The sequence below is a fragment of the Cyclopterus lumpus genome, chromosome 22, assembly GCF_009769545.1.
Source record: "Cyclopterus lumpus isolate fCycLum1 chromosome 22, fCycLum1.pri, whole genome shotgun sequence".
Taxonomy (NCBI): Eukaryota; Metazoa; Chordata; class Actinopteri; order Perciformes; family Cyclopteridae; genus Cyclopterus; species Cyclopterus lumpus.
Window position 1 is genome coordinate 14,052,426 of NC_046987.1, and position 13,295 is coordinate 14,065,720.

A 13,295-nucleotide genomic window follows, 5' to 3' on the forward strand; every position below is an offset into this window, starting at 1 on the left:
CTGACAGTATCGGGAGCACTTTTGCCCTCCAGCCCTTCCCTTTCCTTGCCGTTTCCAGTTTGCTGCGGCCGTTGCCTCCAGCGTACATTCGACTGGGAGCACTTTGACTCAGCTGGATGCGAGGCATGAGTTAAACAGCAGAGTAATCCTCAGTGCAATTCTGAAAGGAACGTACACGCTACTTCAAATCTCAAAGGGTTTGCAGGTTTACTTTCTTGGCTTTGGGTGAAGAAAGATGGCCGGGAGTTCCATCTAGGAAGGTGGCTGCTGTACGTTTTCAGAGTGCAAGACGGTGGAACTGGTTTACTTTCGCTCTGCCTTCCCATCCCTATACGTATTTGTTTGTGTTGTAAAATGCCTATTTTCTAAAATTCATTACAAGATTGCATTTGCTATGTATCACTAAGGCATGGTGGACTTTGCCATTGTCCTTGAGAGATACAGACATACAGCTCATTTCGGCCTCTCCACTGGTCAGCAAAAATTCAAAAGGTCAGGCATGTTATTGCATGGATGGTGATTTTAAAAGATTTTTACGGCGGGGGGGTTGTAAAACAAAGGCCACCATTTGGCATTATTGGATTGGAACGACGGTGTTTGTCAGATACATTGATTTTTCTTGGACTAGTTCTTATTATGTTGATGTAGGCAGTATGCTAGCTGCCACATAGGACCCTGTAGTTGAGTGTATAACACGTGCCTACACTAATAAGGACCTATTCTCCTCTAGCAAGGACAAGTCAGTCAGTTGGATGATAATGATGGAGGATGGCTGTATAAAAGACTAATGCCCTGTCAGTTTAATAAACTTAAGTGGAGTATGGCCATTAGGTCACTATGTGTCAATTGTAACAGCTACATAAAGACACAGGTCACACACCCCAATATGAGCCACAATATAATGTAAACAATTGATGAAAATTGTCTTAAATTGGAGGTAACTGAATTAAGTCAATAAAACAAAAATACTAAAAAACAGTAAAAGGAAATCTCAGGACAATTAATTACCATTTCCCAGTTTATACATCCTAGATTTCTTTCCGAGGAAGAAATGGGATGTGAACAGATTATTCCAGCTGTGGGTCACCTCTCTTTTATATGTCACGAATTCTGAAAAGACACTACTGTATTACATTACATTACATGTATGCTCGCTTATAGCTCCTTTGGCAAACCTCTCCACTCCTCGCTCCTCGCTCCTTATTCCTCGTTTCTCGAGATGCATATTAGGAATTGGGACGTCCTTCAAAATGGAGCACTGAGATCGATTTCCAGGTCAAAAGCCAGAGGAGCGAGGAACTAGGAGACGAGGAGGCACAAAATCTCTAAACATGAACAATGTTGTTGTTGTCTCTTTACTGTTTGGCTTGTCTCTCTGTTCCTGTCTGCTGCTCCTGCTCACTTCCTAGACTGTTTACCCTCCTCTCACTCCCTGGACCTGCCATCCCTTAAACATGCATCAAATGCCCTCAGACTCTCTTGCCAGCTCTGGGCTGTGGTCGAAAAGTCATTTTGGCGTCAAAGGGTTGTCAGCTGAGAGAAATCAACCAGAAGTATGTAATTGGCAGACAAGATACGAGCTAATTGAATTCTCTAAATAGTATGAAGATAATTAAATGTTTCCTTTCTTATCTCCTTCAGCACGATACACACTTTAAAAAAATAAGAAGATAATTCCTTGCAGCAGCAATATCTAAAGTGGGCATTTAGCCTTTTATGAAAGCAAACAATATGCCGATGTTCATAGAGACATAGCCGAATTACAGCAGCAAAAGAGATGCAATAACAAGGAGCATCAGTTTAAAGAAAAAAAAGCAAGATAGGTACTAAATAATTGAACGATAAAAAAGCAACAAAGAACTGAATGATTTTGTTAACATTATTGCACATCGGAAATATTGATATTGATAACAGTTTAATTAATAGTGAATTGACAGTTTTGGTTTATGTGGTCGACTGGGAGCAGTGTTGATTGTAAAGTGTGAACAGCGGCAGGAAGGAAGGAAGGAACTCCAGTATCTCGCCGTCACACACCACGGGTAAAGCAGCCTGTCACTGAAGCAGCTGTTTATAGCCGGCAGGAAACACTGCAGTATGAATGCACAGGGCGAAGTGTAAGATCCACTTTTTGCAGTCAATCTTCGGAACGCTGTAATGTCGCCCATCCGCCTTCGCATCAAAATGACATTGCCTAGTTTAAGTGGATTTTTTGTTGGATTCTCTTAGCTCTTAGTTAACTTCTCCTGAATCTCTCTTTCACGTCTTTCCTTGACCTCACAAGGTTTTCTATCGAGGACAGGAAAAGTGGTTAGAAAAAGCTCTGATGAAATCTCCGCCTACGTACACGCCGGCGTTTCCCTCATCAGCTCTGCTTGGCTTTTCCCGCCCACCTCCTTACTCATCAGCCCTCACTCCACATATATCAGTTCCCTTTGTTTTGTGTCAGATCACCATTATCGCTGCCTGCCTTTAACCCGTCTGTCGAACCCACTGCCATTTGGACTCTCAATGGACACACACAGTGCACTCGGAACACAAGTCCTGCTGAATGGATTTCTACCTAATATAACACATCTTTTGCGGTGTTTGCAATTATGGCAATTAACGTACAAAACGCATAAATAGGGATGAAATCAACAGTTTCACGGCTGACTTTTTCAGTAATTCCCAACCCACATTTGATTGTAAACAGGACTTCAGTAAAAGGTTGTTTTGCAAGAAGCCGAGTGTAAAGCAGTCCAATCTACCTCAAGTATACTATAACTAAAGTGTTAATCCCTATGTGACAAATAGGCTGCCAAAATAATACGTTTCACTCTATATTTCTGTTTGTGAAACAGTCTTGCATAATATTGGTGGTAAATAAATAAATGATGTAAGCTTGAAAGTTAGTAAGACTAAAATGGTCTAATCTGTATTTAAGTCATCACCTCCCTGACTACGGCTGAGTGTCCACATTGTGTTTTGCTCTGGCAGGGAGTTTCTGGCAGGACGCTTCATTTAGAAAAGCTTGGAGCCCTCTGAAAAAAGACTGCTATATGGAAAGTCAGCCTTATGTCCCCATGCCCGTTAAAGCTGGATAACACAACATTAGCAAACATCATATTAAGCAATTTGATAATATGGCCATTAATCATTTACAAGAAACGTTGTGTGGAATGGACAAAGACACGTGTGTCTGTGTAGAGATGGTAATAATGAACCATTTAACCGATGACCTACAATAAGAATTCACGTTTTTTTCACTAATTAATGCTGTAGGTTAAAGTTTGAATTAAAAAAAATTAAAAACAAAGTAGAATAGCTGGTCCACCTTAAAGGTCAGCCCACCTTAAGTGAGCCTGAGCTGGAGTTGGTGCTTCAGGGCTAACCCCTTCAATGTAAAGGAGCTGTACTTAACATTCTGATCATCAATATAGCAGCAACAATAATTTGCTATCTAAAGATATATTGGAGTAATATCTACCTGAGCGGAGGATGAAGTCACTCCCCCAAAATCAGTTGCCTTATTTTGCACATACTCTGCAGCTGGCGATAAATTGTGGATTTAACCTATTTGTGTTTGGGGATGTTGTGACGGCTGGGCCACTTGTTCGGCGCTCTTGTCAGTTAATGAACGGTTAACCAGATTCGGCTGTCGTTAGAATCTTTTTTTTAATTGCCATCCCTAAAGGGAAGTTATGTTTAATATAGCAACATCAAAGTATATCCTCATATTCAGCTGCGCTTTTAATACGACGTAAACAAAGTGAAAACAAGCCAACCTTGCTTTCTTGCTTTTGATCCGGGAAGGACACTGCTCATAGATGAGGCATAGGTTTGGATGTCCTCTGCACCAGTTATCACATGACATAGGGCTAATTAACTCTAGAGGCCCTGCAAGGAGCAATAAACATTCTCCATTAAAAGCTATCTAATTAGAATGCAAGCTACAAGAGCTTGAAGGAGAACACAACAAACACAGAGGCCAGTGTAATTGTCAACCAAGCTCTGAGGAAAGCAAACATAATAGACATAATCAGCCAAGCACTTCCTACAAGGCCATGATAGAATGCTGTTGAAGTACTTCTCGAAAGTCTGACTGAAGTTTCCAGATGGTGTTTTCTTCAAACACGGAAAAGGTCACAGACATTTCAGCAGTCACGCACTCCAGATAGCACGTCATCAATTATAACCTAATCTATTTGATACCTGGTGAGAGGAGCATCAAGCACAGAAACTACACATTGTAAGTTCTACCAAATGCAGATGTGCAATATGAACAAAACCTGATTTCTAGCCGATCAAAGCAAAGTCTCCAAAGAAATGGCATTTCACAGAGAGGCTTTACTTCCCTGTAATGATAAATTAAAATGTACATTTCACGGATACAGAAATATCTTTAAACAATGCTGAAACTGGGCTCCTATTATGGTCAGTCTTTTCCCACTGATTTAAAAGTGAGGCACAAGGCAGCCAAAGTCAACAAAGTAAAATGTTATGGGGGAAACTGTAAGATTTCCAAGTCAGCCAATGACCCGCCCACTAAAGGCCTCTAGGTGCCGTGGTCGATCGATAGTAATGGAAACGCCATGAGGCCTCCAGAGCCCATTGCCAATTTAACCTTTTTTACCATGACTCAATTCTTCCTCCAATAACCCAGCTGCTTACAGCGATGAACTACACGCCTCTGGAGCTGACAAGACAAGCGTGCAGGAGCAGAGGGAAGGATGCAGGAAAATAGTTTGAGTGTGTGCAAGCACCACTGACTTCGAAAACCCTTCCACTGGGCAGTTCACGTGAGGCAGGCGAGCAGACAGGTTGCAACAGTGGAAACTTGCTCAATTTGGCTTTACTTAGGCTTCATGGCCAATTTATGTATCACGCCGGGCACATTATGGTTTCCTGTGTCAGGTAAATGTGTTAGGAGCGATGGGGTAGAATGGTTTTGACTGCGAGTGAAATAGTAAACAGACAAATTCATCTCCATAAAAGCTTTCAAGGGTTCACTATTGGTCAACAAATGCCTGCTATCCATTCAATCTTTCTATATCATACTTTTTTTTAATCCAGGTTGTTTTTATGTTCAGTTCTGGTGTTTCAGTGGGTAGCAGAAAGGATTTAATCATTTCAGATCGTGATACACATCAGACCATTGGACAAACTATGAAATCGGGATACATTCTAAACCAAATTAAAGCTAATTTAATTTGGGTTTGTATTTTAATTTAAAGAGAGATTACATTTAATCAGGTTGCACATACATTTTAGACTCATTTAAACTCTAATCAAGGATCAATTTCTAAACTGTCACTTGCCTAATTTGTTCAGATGGCGTAATTCATTAAGATGACATTCAGTGGTTAGGGCGTCAAAGGCAAGCCTCCGAGATGTGAATCAGCACATCTCTGACACAATCCGAGCAGGCAAAATAACTACAATACAAATAAACTCAAAATTAAAGTGCGTCTGTATTCGCTGTTCATATATTGCTGACTTAGTTTAGGTTTTTATTATTGTGCACAGTAATTGTTGAGCAACCCACTGTTTCTCAGCGTAAAATGCTTTCGTCTTCAGGGACCTGCCTGGTGGAATGAAGGTTATGCAGAGAGAGAGGGAGGGAGGGAGGGAGAAACAGAGGGAGACAGCATCGGAGGCTGAGACATCTGCTCAGGTACATAATGATAATGCTGTGGGAGAGGAAAGGAATAAGATATGAAGGTCACGTTTGCTAGCATGGAGTCTCCATCTGTCCCCTGGGGTTAGTAGGGTGAGGCAGGATGACGGTGGGGCTGGGGAGGAAGGGGTTGGCGTGTTGTGGGTGAGTGTTGCTGCAGACTTGGGGGCGATGTTTGCCAGCTCAATTTTTATCCCAGAAGCCGAGCAAACGGTAAACGAGGTGTGCGTGTTGTAAAAGCCGTCAGCAAACTGCAGACCCCACGGCATCGCCGACGTTGAGGTTTGGATTTGGTGTAGTTTGTATGGATTTGCCCTCTCAAGTGAACCGCATGACACAGCGCCTTGAAGAGGATCATGTCCATGTTCTTGTGTTGTGTACTGTGGGACTCAGGAGTGGAGAGACATTCACAGCTTCAGTCCTTTTATTTACGGCTCTTTTCATCAAGGAGCACTTCCTGTGGCAACCGGCTTCATGACACTTTATACCTTGACAGTAACCTCAGTCTTCGTGAAAGCGCAGTACACAAAAAGAGGAAACATTACGGGATGTATTATGGCAAACATCCAACCAATTACAGACTACATACATCAATTACAGGGCATAATGGGGATCTAAGGTCACATATTCAACACACCTTCAGGAGTCTATGAATCCATCGTACCCCAAGTGAGTTCAATAGTTATGGGCCAAAGGTTTTTTTACGTATACGTGTTTAAACAGCGAGATGGAATTATGAAGGCTGAATCCACACCTCTGAATGGCCGCCCACATCTCTGATTTGTTTAGAAATTCAAATAGGTCAGGGGCTGTGCTGTATATTTCAACTGGTAAACAGAGTTGTCTCGATGGAATAACTGCAAACTACATAGCCATAGCAGCTACGTTGCAAAAATAAAAATAATGTCCACAAGCATAGATGTGATCAATACAGCAACACGACAAGTTCTTGTAAGTTGACTTGCAGAGATACAAACTCTGTTCTTGATTGATGAGAAAGTTAACTGTGCTTAGCAGCAGCTACCGCCGTGTCCATCTCAACTCAAAATGATAGCTTTAAAGTATCTTGATTTGACAGGTATGTCATTTTCTGGATTGGCAAATGATGATACCATGAATATTTCAGTCATACGGCATTACTCATGACATTCCACATCTTCTTTTCCTCTCTCTCTGTGTCAACTGCAATGTTCACATTTGCAATGTGTGTATTCATGTCCATTCGAGTCACACCACCATGCAGGTGTTTGTGCTCTCCCCCTAAACCCCTGCTATTTGTTGTCACCAAGCTCGCTCTCTCCCTGACACAGAAAATAACAGCTTTGTTCTCCTCTCTGTCTGAAACACAGGGTGACGACCTCCCACCAGAATGTAATGCGCACCTTTTTTTTTTCTCTTTAAATGCTTGGGGATGAATCACGAGAAGAAAAGGGGAGAGTTGCATGGGCCTGTGCTATTGATTCAATTTCTATGACCATAAATACGTTAAAGCATAATAAGCCTATGCTTCAAGTCCCCATACCCTTTCATGGCTTGAAATGGCCTTGTAGTTACCTACAAATCACGGCTCTCTGCAAAGCCCTCTACGGAGCGATATGTCAGTGACCACAGGGGAGGCAAAAAAAGAAGAAGAAAAATAAAGGCAGCAGACACAAGCAAGCCTCTGAAAAATGGAATGTTTTTTGGTTGAGGATTTAGCCAGTGGTATGGCAGTGCGGTACTATCATTCATGTTCCAGACGTAGCAGATCCTCTGAGGAGATGGTGAATATTAAAGGGCTTCGAAAGGAGCCTTCCTCGTGAAGGCTCTTGACAGGAGATTTGTTTATGACCTTCAAAAGAGGAGGAGGAAGTCAATGTTAGCTCTGACTGCGTCCTTTGCATCTAAAGGCAGTCCCTGCCATTGAAAATGTAGAGCTGTTTCAATTGCAGGTATTACAACAAAACCAGGCAAAATCAGTCTGCATAAAACTAGAAATGCAGTGATACCGCTATCGGATACTGACTCAAACAGCTGGATTGGGTATCGGAGACCACATGGTAATCAGTTTGCATCTATGTATTTACTTGATATCTTTTGTAATACAAATTAAGAAAGCATTGTTGAAATCACGCCGGATGTTGCCTGCCACATAAAAGAATGATCCCAGTCTTCTCCACACAGTGAGGTATACAGGTTATTAATTAAACTGGTATCGCCCCGGTATTGGACAATACCCAAACCACAGGTATCCAAATTGATATTGGGAGTTAAAGAATTAAATTAGTGCATTCCTACAAAAAACTTAGCGGATGAGAGAGGAAGACCGAGTTAAATTGTTTGCATCAAAGTCCCCAGAAGACTGTACAGTCAACATCTCAGAAGTAGAAAAGATGTGGAAGTGAAAGCTGGGGGATTGCTGACAGAAAATATTAAACTGACACTTTCCTCAAATTCATTCATTAAATTATTGCTGACCACGGATGCCTCAACTTCTGATGCAGTGCTCTCGTTTCACCATCGACCAAATCAAAATCCTGTCACCATAAACAGCATCAGAAGAAAACACAGAAATCTAAATCGCAGGTATTCTTGGAATTTCCTGAATAAGTCGAGGGTTTTACCATATTCCTGACAAAAAAACAAAAACAAAGACAGTGTTGCAAAGTTTGCATGTAGGAAGAATAAATAAAAAAATAATGATTCTACTGAGAGCCACCTGTCTTCATTTCCACCCTAAAGGAAAGAGATTTTAATGACAAACGTTGTGTTGTCTCGAAAGAATTGGTTGGGGATAATTGCCTGAGAAATCAAGCAAATGAGAGGAGAAGAATTCCCCAATCTGTTAATTGAAGCAATATGACTGTCTGTGACATGCTTTGTTGCTCACGAGCTGCAAATGCCTCTTTGTAAAAGTGCCAAGTGAGAATTAAAAGAAAGAAGAAAATGTGAGGCATCTCAGACTGTGTTGCTTAAATATGACACTGCATAACCCTGAAACCGACCAAAGCACAATATGACTCTCCCCCTCACACAAACTGGAGCCAGACAGTCTTTCTGATGACAAATATGAGTCAACTTGTACCATACAATATCAACAGTATGTTTACTAACACAGGCTTCAGTGTTAAAAAGGTGCGATGGCACATACTTTTCGATACATTGCTCAAGCGCTGATAAGCTCTGGTTTGTGTGCAAAGAAAGGATGTCTGTGCAAATGTTTTCATCCCCATAGCTGCTCCTTTGGCCTACCACATCTGCCATAACACAGTGGGAGGCGATGCACATGTTGCAGTGGTCTTTGATGGCAGACAGCATGAGCTAAGGGAAATGCCAGTTTCACACATAATCTTATTTTTAACAAGATCATACTAAACCATGGATTACTGCGACAGCACATTTGTAACTCATCTTAAATATATATGCAACGATACAGTTACAGAATAACTACCCCAGATACCGTTCATATTTCTAATCATAATCTATTTGTTGGCTGCACAAATTCTAGTTTTACTGACCAATCAATAAAGTTAATCAATAAAGATTGATGTCCTCTGCTATACAAACGTATTACACCTTCCTGTTCCATCTTCATTTGGGGTAAATGAGAGGAGAGGATGATACGACATGTCTTTAGAAATTAGTAAGCTCCTTCAACACAGTTTAACTACACTGGAGGTCCATGATGGGGACTGCATGAGCATAATGGTCCAGGGAGTGTCTGTTTGTTTCAGAGGAAGACAAAAGGCGCCAGTACAACACTAAGGGCATTATATGCAAATAAGTGGTTTATATAATACACATAAACGCTTTGGTATACTCAAATCACAAATCCAACAACCTCACAATATCGTTAGTCAATAAACAATTATCATTTTGCAGTAATGTGGTACCTCTGAAATGTTGTGAAAAAAGGATTTTTCTTATTTTAGTGCTTCTTTGTTTCATAGTGTCTAGCTAGTTTTTCCATTACAGCTTTGGAATGGGTTCTAAAAGTGTCATTTAGACCATAAAAATATTGAATAAACAATAATCTCCATACTTGTGTAAAACCCACACCTGCATGTCTGACCAGTTACACACACACACACACACACACACACACACACACACACACACACACACACACACACACACACACACACACACACACACACTGTGTTGCTGCTACCAGACCTCTCTGGACTAGTTAGCGTTAGTGTGTTGAGATGTGCTCTGCACAAAGAGCAACAAGATGATATAGGCTGTGCTGAATAACCACAGAGAAATGATAAGAGGAAGAGGATGATTTAAAGTGGCAAATCAGAGTCTGCCTCCCCACCCCCCATTGTAACTTAATCTAGAAAGTGGTGCCACACTGACGGCAGCACATGGGAGTCCAGACTGTTTCAGTGTTCATGTAACAGCTAACCTGCCTCAGAAAGCACTCAGCCTATCTCTCTATATCTCTCTCTCTCTCTCTCCCTCTCTCTCTATCTATATCTCCATCCCCCCCCCCCCCCCCCCCCCCCCCCTCTCTCTCTCTCTCTCTCTCTCCCTCTCTCCCTCTAACGCTAAAGCTAATAGGCTATGCAACTCTTGTCCGAGACGTTTCAAACCCTCAAACGCACTGTTAGTTAGCGGTAGTTAGCGTGGCAAGGCAAAACTCGGCGTTACGTTTGAAATTAAATTAATTAGCGTTACCTCACGCTAATTACGCACTTTTCATTCCCAGTGCCACGTTACGGTTCTTCGTAGCTTCCCCAACAGCACTTGCCAGACAGTAAATAGGCTATGTGGTGAGCTGTCAGTCCATTGTTTCTGAATACAACCGTCCAGCGTAATGCTACAAACACTGACTTTAAGTGAGCGACGTGAACAACGCGACTCCACTCACCACGGAGTTCTTCATCGTGGCCTTCGTGGTGAAGCCTCGCGCTTGGAGCTCCATCTTGTTCCTCAACATATCCGCTGGTTTTGTGTTGTTAAAGCGATGAGGCGAATCCGACCCGAAAAACGAAGAGCAATGTTAGCTTGTAAATTATATCGTTTGGCTCTCAAAACGTGACGCCCGATAGTTCTTTTTGTAGTGGTTGCTAGGCAACTTCGGAGACGCTTGGGTCTGGTTGCTGCAGGGACTTGTGTTTCCTTGTTACCATAGAAATTCCAGGGCACTGTTGAAAGGGAGGATGTTTAAAATAAGCTTTACATACCGGGAGATTGTATTTCCTTTGCTCTTATTATTTATTAAAAAAGTAGTCACATGTATCAAATCGTTATGAAGATTTTATTTCAGGACTTTTATTTTTTAATTTGTTTTTATTTTCTTCGTTTTTTCTCATTGTCATTTTATTTTCCACAGGTGGACTAGTTACATGCTCCTGAATATGTATTACATCTTAACTCGGCCACCTAATATGCTTATTTATCAGGTAAGAGAAGTGCATATACTCATAGTGTCTTTGTTTGAAGAGGTGTGCAGGTATAATAAAACGTGTAACATAACACCAAAAGATGAATGCTAAGCTTTACTCTTTTGTTCAATAGGTCAGGCTGGTCCTCACTTTACGTCACGCTATTTTAACTAATGGGCTGAAGACTGAAAAGATGACCAATAACCTCATACAGGGCGACCTGCCTTTTGTCTCCCGTCTGTTCCAGGGTCACCAAACTTCCATCTTAGACATAGAGGATCGATTTCACCCCCAGCTCATCATTATACTCATGCAGCGGATTCTCATCCAGAAGTAAATACGTAATGATGCTCTTTGTCTGGCAGGTGGACCAGGGCCTTGGCTCTCAATAAGCTGGTTAGAGAGCAGCCCAAGCTCTGAATCATTCCAATTTAGGGATGAGGCACTTTTAATCTTTCAATATCGTTTTTGTCTCTGGAGACTTTCTTGGGTGGACTGGTGCAACTGTTATTAATCTTCAGTGCACAGGCAATTTCTCTAAAAGCCCCTATTTGTTTTTTATGGCTCCATTGAGAAAGGAGGGTAGAGCAGCAGGGAGGGAGACTGTAAACAAGGTATCCAGGGAGGGCCAGTAATGTCCCTGTCAGCATTCAATGTTGGTCTCCCTCTCTTTCTCTCTCCCTCTCTCTGCTTCCCCTCAGAGGATTAAAAAGAGGGAGAGAGGAGTTTTCAGGAAGCAAACCGAGCAAACTGGAGCGTCAGCATGAATTCAGCTGAACTGAGAAATTATTGTTCAAACAGCACTGCGCAATCTCACTCCTGTGAGGTGAGGATGCGAGCTGGCTTTTTTGAATTGTAGAAAGAGACATCACCAGGAATGATGCATGAAATACAAAATGTCTAGTTAGTTTTTGCCGTATGTTGAGTTCCATGTGTTTGTGTGTGTACGAGTGTGTGTAAGTGTGTATATCTGTAGCTCCGTCAGGCATCCAGCGGTGGTCACCACGCAGGTCAAATTAGTATCTCAGCGTCTCACAGCCTCTTAAAGGACACACGCATAGTGTCCAAGTTGACTTGCACAGTGAAGAATCATTTGCATTTTCCGACGCTAATGATGTATTGTAGATAACGATGTGGGTTCGGCAGGTAGGGAAAAATGAGGGCAAAGAATATGAGTAACAGCATCAAAGAGGGTACGCGATAGTGTTTCTTTGTCCGCATCTACACTGTGCCTTCATCAACATGGTGTCCCTGGTCTGATCTCCAGCTCATTTGCTGGACCACCTTCAGGCTCGGCAACCATTGTCCACTGCTAGAGAAAACAGCAATTACGATATCATTAGAGGAGAAACCTGTACCGACTGTACAAAGCAGAGAACCCAGAGGGGGCCGGAGAAAGAAGCATCTCAGCAGGAAAAAGGATAGCAGAGACTTTGCTGCAAAGTCAGTTGGCCTCCAATTACCATGAAACAAGACAAACAGCCATTAGACTTGGCCATTAGGCTGTAGGGAGAGCGGCCAGGGGCTTGTTAGGTTTAACAACAAGTCACGTTGTGAAAGTCGCACAAAAGTATGTGACTGCGATGTAATGCCATCCAATGGAAAAGGGAATCAGAATGGTTGTGTGTGTGTGGTCGCCAACAATATGTTACACCTTCATGACTTTTTAACCCGAAAAGAAAAATGTAATCTTCGATATATTTTATGTCCTATTGGGACACTATAGAAGATATATTAAAGCCTAAGAAATCCATAAAAACACTTTAAAAGCACTATTGAGCGTAATACATGATCTAGTCACCGCAAAAGGAATATTATTGCAATATTGTGGCGATTAGTTATGAGGGGTCTGAATACATGTCGCAAGTGTAACAGCTTATGCTGTTGCTTGAACGTAGTACAGCCATGAAGTAAATTAAGTGGCACCAAAAACTGAACTAGGTTCTTTCATACATTTATGTAATTTGATCTGAGATTTCACTGAACTACTTCTAGTTATTAATCGCCCACACACCCGTGGTACATCTCCAGAGGTGTTTTTACTTTTGCCTGATTAGCGCTCTTCTGTGGACCGTGTGGGTGTGTACAGAATCTGTTTGACATCCCCTTGACTCTACTGTTGGTTTTTCTGCACCTGTTACACCTCAAACAACTCACGTCTTTCCAATTGCTTATACTTCGGTGAACAACTTCAATCTCAGCATGGATCTAATCAGTGAAAACACATGTGGACGCAGAGGTTCAACATCTGATCTGGACCAATATGA

At 41.9% G+C, this 13,295-nt stretch overlaps 1 protein-coding gene across 1 annotated transcript in view; it reads right to left on the reverse strand.

Moving 5' to 3' along the window:
* pacrg (PARK2 co-regulated) overlaps positions 1–10,581 on the reverse strand; it is a 117,800-nt gene extending 107,219 nt beyond the window's left edge. The window contains exon 1 of the mRNA XM_034525229.1: positions 10,512–10,581. Coding sequence (XP_034381120.1) covers positions 10,512–10,580 — 69 coding nt within the window. The 5' untranslated portion in view covers position 10,581. The remainder of the gene's footprint in view (positions 1–10,511) is intronic.
* Positions 10,582–13,295: the final 2,714 nt, after the last annotated feature.